Source organism: Vollenhovia emeryi, unplaced genomic scaffold, assembly GCF_000949405.1.
Source record: "Vollenhovia emeryi isolate VEMERY1.0 unplaced genomic scaffold, V.emery_V1.0 DF939124.1, whole genome shotgun sequence".
Taxonomy (NCBI): Eukaryota; Metazoa; Arthropoda; class Insecta; order Hymenoptera; family Formicidae; genus Vollenhovia; species Vollenhovia emeryi.
In genome coordinates this window covers 837,376-854,217 of record NW_011967242.1, presented here as the reverse complement: position 1 = coordinate 854,217, position 16,842 = coordinate 837,376, and the positions used below count along the sequence as shown (strand labels likewise).

General features: G+C 36.9%; 2 protein-coding genes across 2 annotated transcripts; one reads left to right on the top strand and one right to left on the bottom strand.

Moving 5' to 3' along the window:
• Positions 1 to 13,219: 13,219 nt before the first annotated feature.
• Positions 13,220 to 15,576, top strand: LOC105569503 (EF-hand domain-containing family member B-like). The gene is made up of 7 exons (XM_012026018.1): positions 13,220 to 13,224; positions 13,378 to 13,554; positions 13,983 to 14,208; positions 14,426 to 14,618; positions 14,795 to 14,869; positions 14,956 to 15,128; positions 15,391 to 15,576. The coding sequence occupies exons 1-7, from the start codon at positions 13,220 to 13,222 to the stop codon at positions 15,574 to 15,576; spliced, it is 1,035 nt and encodes a 344-aa protein (XP_011881408.1).
• A 130-nt stretch (positions 15,577 to 15,706) lies between these two features.
• LOC105569349 (M-phase phosphoprotein 6) lies at positions 15,707 to 16,736 on the bottom strand. The gene is made up of 3 exons (XM_012025741.1): positions 16,486 to 16,736; positions 16,319 to 16,419; positions 15,707 to 16,162 (listed from the first exon to the last, which is right to left on the bottom strand). Exons 1-3 carry the CDS (start codon positions 16,531 to 16,533, stop codon positions 15,841 to 15,843), a joined length of 471 nt encoding a protein of 156 aa, XP_011881131.1. The 5' UTR covers positions 16,534 to 16,736; the 3' UTR covers positions 15,707 to 15,840.
• Positions 16,737 to 16,842: the final 106 nt, after the last annotated feature.

Genomic DNA, 16,842 nt, shown 5'->3' with positions numbered 1-16,842 from the left:
CTATCAGTGTATATAGTTACACTTACGTAGAATACTTGGATCGCGTATACGCGATTGATGGAAAAGAAAAGGTTGCAGCCACCACAGTTTCACTATAATTTATAGTCGTTTCAGGAGCCAACCACATTTTTATCATTCTCCCAACTGCGTAAGTTATGGTTGACCTAACAATGTATTATAGTTCTGATAGATACAATATTGGTCCATGCAACTTACGATATGGTTGTTATAAACCAAAACGAGCCTTTCATTTGGTAAGGTGTACTATAAATATTGCAACAGCAACCACAAATAAAATTTCGAACAACTATATGTAATCTCTTCGCACTCGAAGAAAGTACAAGAAAGCATCTTTCGAAGAAAAGATAAGTAATCTTATACAAATGTATAAACTTATCCGTATTTTTAACACCCTATGCGGTTTTCTTCTTACGAGAAAGTCTTATACCGCGCGTTCCTTCAATGAGGTAATTTCGAACCACTTCACTTTTGTTTACCATGTGATTAGTAAGGCGGATGATAGAGATGTAGTTAAGTTTACTATTATTTTGATTGTATTTACTGTGTAAAAATAAGTAACTAATTTACTATTCATTGCCTGGATATTTTAACAGAATAATAGTTAAAAGCTTATATTTTATAGTAAATGTTTTAAATAGTCGGCATCACTGTGTCTATATTACTAATATTATAGTAGTAAATACTATACAAATGATATTCCTGACTATAATTACTATGCAATTATAGTTTCAAATGGTACATATTTTTCTATCAGTGTATTTGAAATATTCGATAAAAATAGTGCAATCGGTCATGAGCAAAGAAAAAAGATTGAATAAGAACAAACAGGATTATGGAATATAAACATATACAAAGTGATTTTTCTAGTTGACGATTTAAATTAATGACAGATACTGCATTCGGGCTGAATCATAAGTGGATTGGGAGTGTACAATAGATTGTGTAGACAATTAAAATTCATCTCAGCTCGTTTGGCCTCATACTGATCGCTTTTTCTGGAAACCGTAGACAAATGAAATGTAGAAACCTCAGTTTGCTTGACGTGGAAATAAATTGTGGCGTAAAATGAGGAAATATATCTATAATATATACCTGGCATTCTAATTCTTGTACAGGACGATTCATTCTTATCAATTCGCTGCATTAGGAACAAAACTGTTAGGGTGAACTTCATCAAGATAAAAATTTAACTTTGTCAAGATAAAAATTTCCTGTTCTTTTTTACCATTTCGATAGAAAAGAAAACTAAAAGATGAGGAAAGAAGAGCCAATTATCGTGTGGTAACACCTCGATGAGAAATTAAATTGTACATTGCGAAAACGCGTTCGTATCTTTGGAACTGCTTGTACATGTTATGGTCCTATCACCTGTAGAAAGGTAAGCGCAGATAGAACTGGGAGTATCAGAAGCAATGCGCGAGAGAACGCGCGGCCGCTTCGCACGGGAATTCGTGTGCTAATGTCAGCTGTCAGTGAGTTAAACGGATAATCGTTAGCGCATTATGTTTATAATCGTCGAGTGTGGCATAGTAAGAGAACATCGAAATCGAAAGAACGAACGGGATTTTCTGCAATATCACTCGCCGACAGCCCGTTTGTCAAACATATTTGACTAATATTATCAATTGGTATTACTAAAGGAGGGGAATAAAATGTGCGCAGTTTTTTCTTTATCTGCATACGCACACGGATTATATACATATAAGATAATGTAAATATACACTCTTGTACGTAAAGATAAATGTGTGCTCCGAGCGCTTGTTAACAAAATTTAGAAAAAAGTTTAAAAGAAATTAAAAATTCATAATAATTTAGAAATTTTAGAATTTTAGAAAACAAATAGACACATTAAAAAATCTATCCAAAGCCGTTTAAAGTGAGAGACTTAAAAAACTGCCATTATTTACGAAAGCGAGGAATTCAGGGATCAAAATAAAATACGTAAAATTCGCGGAATTGTGAAATATTTGCATTTTGATGTGATACTCTTCGTAGAATTTTATACATACATTTTATCAAGGCCTTCGCGCCAAGAAAACATTATTGAAAAAAATTGCGTACGCTGAATCACGTGAGTGAAGATTCTTATAATTTGCAATAGAACTGAGAGGTGATCATTACACCTTTTATTCGCTTACCGGAACATGGCAATTACGCTTCGTAGTTTACCTTTTGAAGAGAACATAGTGTATATAATTAATATCTTATTAATGGATCAAAACTGTCGGAATGAATTTAAATTTATTCTACTAATATATTACCATTTACGTTCAAGGATCTTAATTAGACGATCTTAATCAATCCTATATTTTTATACGTCGATGTAAGTGCTGTTTTAGAGGAAAAACTTCATACAGTCATATTTATATAACTTATTGCAATAATGATTTAATTCTACATTTGCCAAATCGCGTTACACGAGAAATTCAAATGTTTGTTAACTTTTATTCTGAATTTAATTTTTCCGATTTCGTTCCACACGGTCACTACTGTAATTTTTATTAGTCAGAATTTTTCGAGATTTGGCGAAAGTCAAACAATCCATCGAAGGATTAAAATTAATAGTTTCTATCAAAACGTTAACTACGAAACAAATGACATTATCCTTTTACATTTTACACGTTATATTTGCGAAAGTTTTGCAATCGCAGCGCAGCGATATTTTATCGCGCAAAGGTGATTTCGCGACAGGGAAATTCTGTAAGAGATCGCGATAATGGCGCATACTTGGATTCTTATCTGCCTAGAGAGAATGTAAATCGGTACCGAATTAGGGAGTGTCTAAGACAGAAATGACATATCGTCGGATATCATTAGCTTAGTTTCCTTGATTCTAAAATTACGACGCGCGCACACGCGCGCGAGCGGTGATAACGGCCTTGGTGTGTGAGTGCATACTCCGGGCCGTGCACGGTGTATGTACTCTAGGTTCCATAAACACACACGCACACATGTCGAATTTTAATACCTTTTCTTTTATGACGGCGATATATTTTTTACACCAGCAATTACACGCCTCGTTGCCTGGAATGGATTTCATCCTCGAGAACTTTATCTAAATGACGAATTCCAACAAGGATTGTTCCCGATGAAATGTTGCAAAAGTAGATTTGATGCCTCGAATTATCAATAGGATCACATCGAGGAAAATATGTTGCCGCATATCAATGCGATGATATTGCTGCAGCAATAATATTTAAAAAGACCAGGGTTGGGTAAGTTATCTTCTTTTTAACCAAGTTAAAGTTAACAGCCTTGAAAATTTAACTTACATTAGTTAAGATACAAGTTAAATCGTAATGCAATTAATTAAACTAAGAGTTAAGTTAATAATAAAAAAATTAAAAAGTCAAAAGCTAAATGTTTTATTTTTACATAAAATCTCAGAGACTTACTAATGTAGGCAGACGCACGGCATCTCGCGGCGCCTCTGTTTATGGCATGGCTAATTTTAAGGCCCGGTTTTTCATTTTCTGGTTAATTCTTAACCAGATGTTAGTCGACTCTCTGTCTCCTCTCAGATAATAACATAGAAACAGCTGCAGAATCGACTAACTTGTGGTTAACAATTAACCAGACCCTCTATCTTTCTTTATATTGTTATTCTAAATAGAGACAGAGAGTCGAATAACCTCTGGTTAACAATCAACCAGAAAATTAAAAACCGGGCCTAAGAGAGAAGGAAATTAAAAGTCAAAAGTTACCGATAAAATGTAACTAAATTAAGTTAAAATTATTTAACTTCTATCTTTTCAACTACTTAGACACTATTCAACCCTGAAAAAAGACAATAAAGTAATTGAAATGATATTTCGAATTACCTAGTATCGTTTTTGAATGAACAATAATAATCAAATAACACTGTAAAACTATAGGAAAATACTACGCAAGGGATGCCTTTTCTCTCTTTTCAAGCGTATTTCATATCTAAAAGGTCAAGTCGACGATCGTAATGTTTCCAAGATACGTTTTCCAATTGCAAATCGTTAGTTGGCCTGATGGTTGCTCAAAAATGCAAGTGATTAACCCGTAATCAACATTAATGAAAAAGTTGGTTCGACGCGGTGTCCATCATTGCGGTTCCGTTACGGTGTGATTATAGACACGAGAACGGCACTACTTCCGGCCGTATTATCTCAGGCCCAAGCGTAAGGAAATCGATCTCTCCCTCCGTCAAATTGATGAACCCGACCTATGAACACGTGTGACGGATGATGATGGAGAACAAGCTGAAACTGCTGCCGCTACTTCGAAGTCATCCAAAGAGCAATATATTATAACGGCACAAGTGTGAAGGTCGAAACGAGTTCCTTGAAAGTATCGAACGTCGAATTGGCGACGCCGTTTATTTGATGCATGAAACATGGACTTAAAAAATTCGCAAGAAAAAAACATTACATGGAATGTTCACCGACACACACGCATGGTCTTTCGAAAATCTTATAGAGGAGAGTTTTTATTTATAAAATAAAATATGATGAAATATTATCAAATAATAAAGATTTTAATAAGATATATATATTATCGTATCTCTCTCTCTCTCTCTCTCTCTCTCTCATTATACAATGATTTTGAGTCTATGTAGCGACTTATAATAAAGTAGATTAAAGAAACCACTTGAGAGAGAAAAATGTTTCTCTATTCTCAAGAGAGTGTTTGTAAAGTAATCAAGTACGACGACTAAATCACCTGAATTTCGCTCGGTGTCGCAAAAATGCGGAAGAAATACTGATCCGGAGTGAAAGCGATATCAAGATGCATTACCGTTCACGCCTTATCAGGGTCGCGATAATTAGACGAGCGGCACGTTGAAAGGTTCGGATGGACGAACTATCTCTTTAACAGGATGAATCTACGGTTAAAGAATTCGAAATAGAAATCGGCTATAATTAACTTTTCGATCCATTCATTTGTTTCGATAAATGAGTTAATATTTCAGAGAGATAACTGAAAAACTCTTTTATTTCGCAGACATTTCTCTTCCTTGGATTTCTTTTTGTAGGCCAATTCCGGGAGAAATACACCGATCGAATGTTCACTTTTTAAAATACCACCATGAAATATGTGCAATTCCACATTTTTATTCTATACCTCCGTTCTGTCCTCAAAAGATTATTTTTTAAATTATATTTTTTATTCAATGTTTATTTTCCTTCCTCCTCCGTCTATAGGTTTAAATTTTTATCTATTTATATTTCCCCTACGCTTTCTTAAAATGAACCTTCCTAAACATATCTGACTGGACACATTCTACAGAAAGCGATGAAACATAGAGTAATGTCCTCTATTATGAGATAGGTTTCTATATATGAGATACCAGGTTTTCAACACCCAAATTGAATCACAAATCTTTTTTCACAACGATTACACAATCTGCCAATGAATTTTCCACTAAACCGATTTCGCCCCAAGGGCAATTAAGTCGCGGTGGAATCAGCAGATGATGCCTATTAATGTAACAGAAACCCCGTTATCCCATATTAGGGGACTTTCCTCTGTACGTATATAGAGTGCACAGCATTACGTGTTACACCGTAATTACATCTGTTGAAAGGTTCTCAGGAAATGCATAACGGTGGAAATACCATGATAAATCTTGGACGCACTGCGAAATAACGGGGACTGTAGATGATCGCGAGGATCCGACCCGAATTGAAACGATCCGATGCCGCCGTCGATCGAGCTCTCTCACGGTAGATGAAACGCACGGGGTCCTGGCTCACCGTTGTTTGCTCGTATGTGAATAAAAATCTCATCGATCATCGCCGGTGAAACACGCGGCGCGGCAAATAGACATTGGCACAGCACGCGCGTGCCGGCCGCGCGTGTGGAGCTACGCTCGTTCGTTCGGAACGAAGCACGTGGTCCTGCCATCGCTAAATCCATTAGCACACGGTGAGAACGTTTTCCAGACTGGTTATCGGGCAAATATTGTTCCGCGCTCGGTTACCGTTTTGCCCAGCACACGTCGATCCTGCTTGCTGACACTGTTTCGTACCAATACGTCACCATGTCTGTTATCAGGGGTTCCCAAAGGAATACTCGTCATAAGAAATATTGGTCCTCTGTTAATATAATCTGTTTCTTGTCTCCTTTTTCTTCTCTCCCCCCCCCCTCTCTCTCTCTCTCGTGTAATAAATAATGATTCTGATTCTCTCTGTAAAAATATTTCTTCTTTTATGCTTTCCATTTTTTCACACCTCTGACAGTTAATCTTAAATCTAACAATATAATTATTTAAAGAAAACTTATATATATTTATATTATATATATTATATATGTAAAGCTATAACATAACATATTGAAAATTGAACTCTGGTTAAAGAAATAACAAGTGAGAACGGAGTGGACTTTTTGATTCGTTAATCTAAGAAGTGGGCTTTAGAATAATGGCCTTGCTTGATAATTGAAAAATGGTTTTTATGATTAATAAAATTCACAAGGCTCCAACGTGTGCAAATACGAAGTAATAAAGGTGTACGAGCCGGGACAGGATGTTAGTGATAAAATAATTTTAATTTTAAGTCTCTTGCGAAAAATAATACCTCATTTTTATTGATTTTTATGATATTCTAAAGATAAGATAACGTAAGCCTCCTGTTACGGGGAGGAATATCACAACTCTTTAGGTCCAAATGCGACTTCAGAGATAGAAATAAAGATACGCGTGGCGCGAAGCACGTGCCATTCTTATCTGTCCTTGTAATATTCACCCCACTGGTTCATTATTACTCTCGCTTGTTCGGTTTGGGAGCTGCTGCTTAAAATGCAACGATGCGACGACGCGATTTCAAACGCCCGTCGTTTAGCGCTTCTCTCTTTGCACGAGGCTGTAACTTAAAAATCCGTCTCGCGGAGCCGCACAGCTGGATGAGAGCTCGAGTTCCTCTCAGCCGAGATCCTTGAGCCTTTTTAACTTTACGCTCGCTCACAGATACGATTTCTTCAGATAGGATTGTTCTCACTTCTCTATTTCTCTAATTTGTTCGCGTACCTTCGCAAAACTATCTGATAGCGAAGAGATTAATCTGTACACGTACCAACAAATCTTTCGCCGGGTAAAATATTCGTGCGTTCACCTCTCACATTCTCAGATACCGTGCGAAATTGATTTTGTTATATAAATAAGTATTCCATATGAAATTGGCATCCTCTCTCAAAACATAACACCGAGAAATTTAATTAATGATATACTGATTGCCACTAAATCTTACTTTAGTTTAGTTTAAACGCAAACTAGCATAGATTAGAGACACTATTTTCAATATATATATATATATATATTTATATGTGTGAAACATGTTAAAAAGGATGAAAAATTATACACATTTAAATTTGCGTTAAAAGACGGAAGCGCCGAATCGCTTTTGTCAAATTCAAAATTACCGTGACGACACGAGGATTTTATCCGAACTGCCTGAATAACAACTTACTCTCAGGGATGATGCGAGGCAGGCAGACTGAACGGTGCCTTGTTTGCACTTGATAAACGAGCAACGTTTTCTTCCGCAGTATATCGGCGATGTTTGCTCGTCGTTTAATGTCGACGACAACCTGACTCAAATATTTAGCACGTACAAGACGAACAACAAGACTGCCTGCTTACCATATCCGAGCTTTCGTCCCCCTCTCTCTCTCTCTCTTTCTCTCCTCATGAAACTCGTAGTGAGCGCATGTTCCTCGCTAATGTAAAATAAAAAGTGGACGTTAAGTAGACCAGTTCAAGTAGACGCTATTCTAAATTACCGAGGATCGACAGTTGCAGTGATCTACGCCGTTAATACAATTTCTGTACGCTATAATTTGCCATGTGCATGTTAAATTTACATTAATTTCGATCCTGCTTGATTTTGTACTATTTAAGCTTCGCTCCTGAAATTCTGTTACGTGTGTATTTACTTGATTTGATGTTATTCGATAACATCTAATAGAACGGCATTAATGCGCAAGTTAATATACTGAAAAAAAAATCTGATAGATTCAACCAGTCGTCTGTTAGAAAATGGACGAATCAGAATTCCTTTAGGATTTACCAGATTTGTAGTGAAGTCTAGCAAACTTCTGGTTAGAAAATATCTTTCATGGTAAATCCTAGAATTCTGGTAAGTCCTAAAGGAATTCTGATTCGTCCATTTTCTAACAGACGATTGGTTGAATCAATCAGATTTTTTTTTCAGTGTATAATCTTATTTTTGCGTAGCATATTTAATAACTCGTAATTACATTTGAAAAATGAAATTCACGGAAAATCGTTCTCCGTATCGTGTCTCATTTGCTTCCGCTTGCCTTTCGTATTGCGGAATTGCAATTCTCAAAGCGCAGCAATCTCTTCATTTCCTCACTTGCAAAAAGACCGGCGAGTGATAGAAAGGGAGCGGCCGGTTAGCTTCGTCGTCTTGGCACTAATCATTCCCCAATCAATAGATCGAGCTTTAATTGCCGCGTCAGGATTCCGTTATAGGATTCCAGCCGCGCGGGAAGAGGTAGGGGGGGGGGGGCGTTCTCTCCAGGAAGGAAAGTCACATTGTGCCGCGAGAGATTCGTATCAGGATTCCCTTCCACCCCGAGCACGGCTGGACCAATCATCGACATACCTATCGCGCAAATTGTCTGTAATCTTGGTAGCGCGCGCTTTTCTGGAAATAACACGCCGAGCGTGTTCTGGAAAATAAACGCATCCGTTGCGCTCTCGGTCGTCCAAGATTCAGCGGCAACGCATCCTCCCGTGCGCGGTTTTTCTCCACGGCGGCGCCGCACCTTTTGAAAGGACAAGTCGCCGCGGCCGATAATCACTCCTCGCCATAATACAAGCATTAAACGTAATCGGAATTTAATCGTACACCGTGGATAGGTAGGATAGAAGAGACGTATGGATGATTGGACGTGTCCTAAGTAAACCGAAACGTGCGTAACGTTAATAACTGGCATGGATGCACTCCGTACGAACGTGGAACAGCTGTGCCGTCCTTGCCACGTGCAGCTTGTTTCATTAATCAATATGTGCGTGGAAATTAATGGGTTAATGGACGTAAAAAGAGAAAGATTCGATCGGCCATTAATTCTGCATTCCGATAATTCGACGCGGATGCGTTCGAGATAGTTGACGCACCGTAGAACTACATTCCAAATATCGTTCCTTTTAGCTGCGCGGCCTCTCGCGAAACCAAATTATGCCGCGGATATTAATTTCCGAACATGACGATTTGTCTTGACTACAGCTTTTCAGAATAATATTCAAATTCCTCCTATGAAAGTGGCATTCGTTTCCACTCCACTGCGCTCGGACTTCGTCACGTTTGATTAATTATAATCAGAAGGCTAGAACTTTGATAGTCTTATTTATCTTGTTGACAAATAATCGCCGTGAGATCTCGCGATATCTTTCAGTCACGGTCTTACATACAGGGTCTGGAAACTCGGGCCGATTTTTAGCGGTGGGGGTATATGCTGCTTGATGGACTGGAAATTGATAGCTCCCTATCATAGACTTATACAAATAGACTGCGCGTCCCGTGAGAAGAATTGAAGACTACATTAAAGTGAGAGAGCGATAAGCTGAGTTAGAGACCGTCAAGAGAGAGTCTGGAAACGCAACCCTGCCGGAAATAATTCTACAAAATTCTAGAAAAAAAAATTATACCGCCAGAATCTAAGAAATTCTACGTAAATTTAAAAGGTGTTATAAAAACATAAAAGTGCTAGAATTGAAACACCTTTGTTAATTTTTGTAGTATTCTACAAGTAAGCAGATGTTTTAATTCTGTAAGATTTTGTTGTTTCCCAAATTTTTAAGACTAGTGAAGTTTTGTACGAATGTTTACATAATTGTACATTTTCATGAAATATCACTTGCAATAGTTTCTTCATTGGAGAACATTGTAATTTGTGGTACTATATTTCGTAGATATCTTTACAAAAAAATTACTGTTTCAACGAAGATAAATAATAATCCAAAATTTTCCACAAACTTCTATTTCAAGTCAATTTTTTTGTAGAAAATTTAAACTGAACTAAAAGTCACTAGATTTGATGCATGGCGGACGTTTTCTAGACCCTCCCTTGAGGGTCTCCAGTCTGAGTAAGTGTGTCTTTGTCTAACATGCGCGTTGGTGGAGGAAATAAGGAGACGAGAAAACGAGAACGGCTTCGAAGAGTTCTCTTCTCTTTCTAACTTTTCTGAAAGAAAGGCGAAGAAGAATACCTCGAAACAGTTGAACTCCGCACTCTTAACAAAGAGCGAAAGAGAAAGCACAGCTCACGCAATATCTCTATCCTTCAGTGTAGTCTTCAACGCGCCCATAAGGACGCTGTCTATACAGGGTGTCCAGGAGGAAAGGTCAATATTCTGGGAGGTGATAAATGTTGATATGAATATACGTCTCATTCCCCACTGTCCTGCCGTCGGATATTAGAACTATACGAATCATGGACAGCAATAGCGTTTTCGACTAAGCCAGGATCAATCGCTCCGGGATCGCTAAAACCCATGTCAGTTCCAGTCGGTCGAAAAACGCTATAAGTGACAACACCCTCACCACCGGAGTTTCCAGACCTGTATGTATAAGACCGTGCTTTCAGCTTTCACGAAGTAAATAAAAACGGCGCGGCGCGACCGAAATAATGGAGGGATTTTATAACTAGCGATTCCCGCGGTCATGACGGGTCGCGATTTTCGATGCACGGCCATCCTCTGAAAGGGAAGAGCCGGGGACTCGTTCAAGGCGAGCTACATGCCGCGGCAATTAACGGCCCGATATTTCATCTGGAAAACAAGGCGAAACAGCCAATATTATTGCATCATGATCTTGACGTGGCACAGCTGTAAGAATACATTAAATCTCGGAAAGTGGTGCAACGAGCGCGAGCGCGCCAATTGCTTTCCCGGATAACGGTGCGTCGACAAACGCGCCACATTGTACGAATTCTGCGAAACTGCGACGATAAACGGCGAGAATATTACTTGTAATGGCATTTAAACTATTTTAAACAGCGTTCTGTCACATGGACGGTACATACATCGGCGAGACGCGCCCCGTCGCGCTCCGCCAGTGCATCGCGCCTACGTTTATCGTTGCACGCGCAATTATATTAATTCCCTCGCTTTCCTTCCGGAAAAACTCGTAGCGCACATCGCTCCCGACTTATTTAGCTATCTGAGAGTAAATAATCGCGTGGGTAAATAATCGTTCTCTGCTCGCGCTATTAATATGCACCGCGAATTGAAAAACAACGCGTACACGTGGAGAGGAGGAATGCTAAATATCGCAGATTACTCAAGAGCACGCAACTATCTATTTACATTGTTGCGTAATGCGAGGGCACGGAGGTAATTAACGGAGTAATTAATCGGCGCGCAACAAGACTCCCGCCGGCTCTTTAAACGCCGGCAAATCCATCTCGGGGAATTAACACGCGGAAAAAAGCCGGCGCACCAGCCGAACAACTTCATTCGATATATCCCTCGCGTATAACGTTACGTCGCCGAGGCGCTATATTCCGTTTCTGCCGCTCCATTGCAAAACCGGGCACGGTATATTCCGTTACGCGATATCGCGCATTGTGTGAAACGTATATAGGCAATTCCTTGACTGTCGTTCGCGAGAGACAATACAGCATCCCCGGAAAGTCGCGGTAGAATACCGAGGAACGGCTACGAATTTTATCGAGTCAACGTTGCGTTGAAAACGTTTTTCCCACGAATTTTTTAATTAAGTCAAAAGATCGAAAATCTCGAGTAGGCGTCATAAATTATTTTTCAGCCCCACACAGTTGAAAAATTTGTGTTTTTTTGTTAAAAATATGCCAATAAAAATTTTTGTGTTAAATGTTTAACACATTCATGTATTAATTTAACATATTAATCTTGTGTTAATTGACCTCAAATGTAAAATTATTAAAATAACTAGAAACGATAAAACGCGCGCTTCGAGCGCGCAGTTTATGGTCAAGCATTGTATATTTTTAAGAATTTGTATACACGTGAAGAAGTAATTGTATGCGCAACGTCAATTTAAAATAAAAAATAATTTGTCACTCACTGATACGGTTCGCAACAGCAAAGTTGTACATCGCTAACTATACATGTTAAACTGTAACAATAAAAAAATGTATACGATTATTATAGACTAATTATGTAAAATCCAGACTATTGTATTAAATATATTTTATATTTAATATTTTTGAAAATGGGTATTTATTAAAATAATTATATAGAATACTGAAAGTCTTCCTTTCAAATATGAACTCACAAAATTTTATACGTATGGTTTTGTCTCTAACACTTATTCGAATCCACGTTCGAATCATTTGAATAAATAAAATGAAAGCACAGAACAGATGCTTTATTTTGCACAATTAGCAAATAATAAAAATGTAAGACACTTACCTTACGATTTCTCTGCCGTTGCCCGATGCCGCCTAGGCCTGCTCCTCCTCTCATTGTCAGATTTTCTTGTTGCACTTCAACAGTTCATATTTGAAAGGAAGACTTTCAGTATTCTATACGATTATTTTAATAAATACCCATTTTCAAAATATTGGCTCAATACGATCAAAAATTGGCCAACGTTTGGTCAATGCACTGTGCTACTAGAGAAATTATGGTAAAAGAGCGCTTCGATTTTTACATCCTTAGAACTATGCTGTCTGCATTATAGCGAATTCGGTTGCTTGCACTAATGCACACTGAGTGCACACTAAGACTTGTTTATTCAGTCAATTTTTATATGTAAGGATCGTCTTAAATACCTCTTGAAATATTTCTTATTCAGAAAAATGGTCTGTATAGCGTTCACGCGGATTAGTTTTTGACTAAATACTCTTTGAACATGATTTAAGACAAAGTTAAATATAAGAATTGACTATAAACAGGCCTTTAGTGTGCACTCAGTGCGCACTAGTGCAAGCGACTGAATTCGCTATTACTTTGACATCGTGAAGTTGATTTTTTTCACGGATATAATGTAAGAGGAGAATCAATACTTCTATTCCTGTATGTGTGTATACGTAACCTGAATGTGTACATACGTCATTATTATTCATATCGTATTTGTTTACTTATAACGTAAGGGTTACAATTAACCTTTTTGTAATAATTAATTCTCATTTGGATTTTTGTGGAAGCGACTATGGAACAAATAGTTGAGATTGAGAGAAGTGCAACGATACAAGAAGACACTGCATATTCTGAATACGGAAAATGGCGTAATTATTGTGCGCCAACAAAACAAATTACAAGAGAGCGAGTATCATATAACAATAAGATGTTTATGAGATTATAATTGGCCAAGCAAATGTAGAGATTGAGACAGACTGAGCGGGTTTTTTTTTTATAATAATCGGGACTTCTTCTTACAGTTACAAAACGTCCCCTGATAAATATACTTATAGATTTGGCAAACCGTCGAAGAGCCGAGGATCGGAATCTCGGGTGAAAAGAATTTTGACTTGGATTAATCACGAACCGGTTACTTTAATCAATTGTCAACAAGCCGATTTCATAGAGCGAACTAGATCGTTTGTCGGACAAGCCAAGTAATGTCATTTAAACTAACAATTGTTAATCTTGCGATAATTATATAATTTATAATGACATGACGAGAGAAAGCAAAAATCTCAATAATCTCTTACGTAACAAACCCCTTTCATTATGTGAAAAAAAAACAGATAAATACAAATATTTTAATCGTCACAAAGTTTCAATGAAATAATTTTATTTTTCTAATTGCATTTTATTCTTTTTACATTTTTTAATTATACAAAAATATATTTTATTTACGTTATTCTTAAGGTGCATAGATTTAATTCCTTTCAGACTATGAAATGTCACAAATTAAATAATATACAGACTGTGATTTTTCTTAACATTTTCTTTTCTTGTATAATAAACAAATAAGAATTTAATTTATTAATAATCAAATATACCGCCTCGTTGTAAAGAATAACTAGATTTGTGAATCAAGGTATCCAGAATCGTCACGTCTTTATGTAGATGTTGTACACGGTAGAAAGACCGTGAAAGATGAATTTGGTGTGTCACACATTTTACATGATTTCGATTTAAACAAGCAAACGCCTTTCTGGTGGCAGTGTTTACAAGATTTAAATGATTTTCGTCGGAAACTCAAAAATCGCATGCCGGAAGTGCCATTCTTGGACATAGAGGATGAGTTTTCTTGTCTGGACAAAGTATATGTCCATTTTTTAATACATTTATAATATATATTATGTGTATTATTATTATTTTATATATTTATTACATCGGTAAAATTAATTTATGTTAATTTATAAATTCGCATCAAAATAAATAGAATACATAAATCGTTAATTAAATTGACCAAAAACGAGAATCACAGTTACATTTTTTTATAATTATATAATTGTTATAAAATTTTAATACACACAGGAGTATGTCGGGACTCTGCCTGAAGATAAAGTTTTTCTGATTTTCGACAAGTATCGAATATATCCAAACAAGAATTTTCTTGTACCGTTAATGGACGCGTTGCAGTTGCGCAAAGATGGAAGTGTTAATTACAGGGAGTTGTTGAATCTCTTGAATTGGAAGCACAGCTTACCCGTGCTACCAACGATAAAACGTGAATGAATTACGGATAATCTTTGTAACATCTCCCAATTTTTTCGCAAAATTGATCGACTGGAGAAACTTGTAAACTAGAGAAACGATAACATTACGTGTGACAATTGAATATTAATAATAATTTTAATTTAGCTTATAATAACACAGTGATAATGTAAGAAGATATTATTTTAGAGTCATCAGTGGCGAGTCCAGATCGAGCTACATATAGTGACAGCATAGGAAATATTGAGACAACTGATAGCACAAGTAGGACTTTCTAAATATCCGTAGAATATTCCTTTTATAAAGTGAAGCGAGTATTTGGAAAACAAACTTACTTTAAAAAAATATAGAAGTACGGGCAGCAGGACTTCCATCCGAAAGATCGGATTTTCTGATTACAATGTTACCGCGCGCCGGTATACATCCAGACACAGAGAATTTAGGTGATCAAACCTCCGTTCATTGCTTAATATCGCCCAGCATATTCACGAGATACGGCTTGACACATATAGATTTTTTCAAGGTAGCTCGCTTGATCTCACATCATCGAATTCTTTTATACATATATTATCATATAGCTATTGCTGTTCTTATTTCGAAATAAATTGTATGAAATTACAAAAGTCGAAGTGATTTTCTCACTTAGAAAATTCGCTAAAATTCCTGTATAAATATGTTTAAAAATTAATATTCATAGTTTTAGATATTATGTGTATACAACTTTTACACAATAACTATGAATATTAATGAAAATACTAATTTAGATTATTCAATCTGTTGTATAGATTCGCGACAAGGAAGAAATACGAAGCATATTCGAGAATATTGGTTACGAATTTCCAGAGGACAGTTTCGATATGCTTTGGCAAGAAGGAATAAGAAAAGACTGCACCGACGGCGTGTGCGTGAAAACATTTCAGGAGTTACTCGCCGCGTCGGGTTCCGTAGCAAAGAAAATTGCATGCGGCTAGATGCATATCAACCGATCTTTTCCGCAAGGTCGTATCTTTACGGAATTTTCGGTTTTTGTGCTTAAACGCTCACTCTGGTTCAGTATGAGATCTACGTCTTAAATTCTTTATAGAAAGAGCTTGCAAAATATATAAATATATAACTTTTATTCAATGGTTAAAGTAACGTTTATCAAGTGCTAAATGCATATCAGCGTTGAATAAACAAACTATACAACACATTTGTTTAATATGTCTAGAGTAAAATGTATAATTATGATATGATTATTTACAATGTAGATTCCAGTCTGCTGGTTTCAAGAATTTCGGTTTCTTGTCGAATGGTTCGTCTTCGTTATTTGTCGTCCTATGCTGCGGCTTTCTACGCCTATTCACAGTATCAAATTTCGCTCGCATTTTCTTCCATTGAACAGCCATCTGTTCATCAGATATGTCAGCATCCTGCTTCACCTCTACTTTGGCTTGCTTGGCATTCTTCCTCGCTTCCATTAACTTCTCTATAGCCGGATTCATCCCTTGAAAACTTATTCTACCATCAACAAGCTTCTCGCAGAAGACGTAGCTCGGTTCCATAAGAAACTTTCCACTAAAACAAAATAGAGGCGATTGATAGCAGCGATACTGCCACTGAAATAAAATATTTGAGTCATGTGCAATAATATGTCAACATGCAAAACACACAAATTTACTTACATTTGTTATTATTGATCAAGATGCAAGGCTTTGATACTTTGATACTTACGATGCTTTCTTCATGCGTGACGTAAGCTGGTTACCAAAGTACTCCTCTCCTTCTTCCTGAAATTGTTCTTTCTCCACTTTGTCTTTTGTCCGTTTCATGAACTGCAAACAAACCCACATATTGTCGCGCACAATGCTCCATCTTCTAAGATTGTTTTCCCCACTCACCTTCATTTCCAATATACTCTTCGACAGAGTTATCCTCTTCGAGTCCATGTTTATAATGATTAAGAGTTCGAATATGAAAAACTAACGATAATGTCTCTCGAGAAGTAGTTGCAATGTAAAACACTGATAATCCTTCAGGGAAAAGTCGAAATCGTAAAGAATTTCTTCTGCAGATTAAACGCGCGTGTCAAGACGTACCAGATAGTGTAAACGAGGCACAACCTAACCTAACTTTTCACTACGTACCAGCTACAAACCATCTTGAAGATTTCTGCATTACCAACATAATTTGTATAGCAGTTTTGAGGAATTTTAGATTATCAATCTAAGGTAATACTGAATGCATAAGGTGCGATC

Excerpts from the sequence above, each read along its gene's own strand:
- LOC105569503 (XM_012026018.1), top strand. Across the intron at positions 14,619-14,794 it reads CGTGCTACCAACGATAAAAC|AGTCATCAGTGGCGAGTCCA; the intron begins GTGAATGAATTA and ends ATATTATTTTAG. Across the intron at positions 14,870-14,955 it reads TGAGACAACTGATAGCACAA|AAGTACGGGCAGCAGGACTT; the intron begins GTAGGACTTTCT and ends AAAAAAATATAG.
- LOC105569349 (XM_012025741.1), bottom strand. The coding sequence starts at position 16,533 with ATGGACTCGAAGAGGATAACTCTGTCGAAGAGTATATTGGAAATGAAG. Across the intron at positions 16,420-16,485 it reads AGAGTATATTGGAAATGAAG|TTCATGAAACGGACAAAAGA; the intron begins GTGAGTGGGGAA and ends GTTTGTTTGCAG. Across the intron at positions 16,163-16,318 it reads TCACGCATGAAGAAAGCATC|TGGAAAGTTTCTTATGGAAC; the intron begins GTAAGTATCAAA and ends ATTTTGTTTTAG.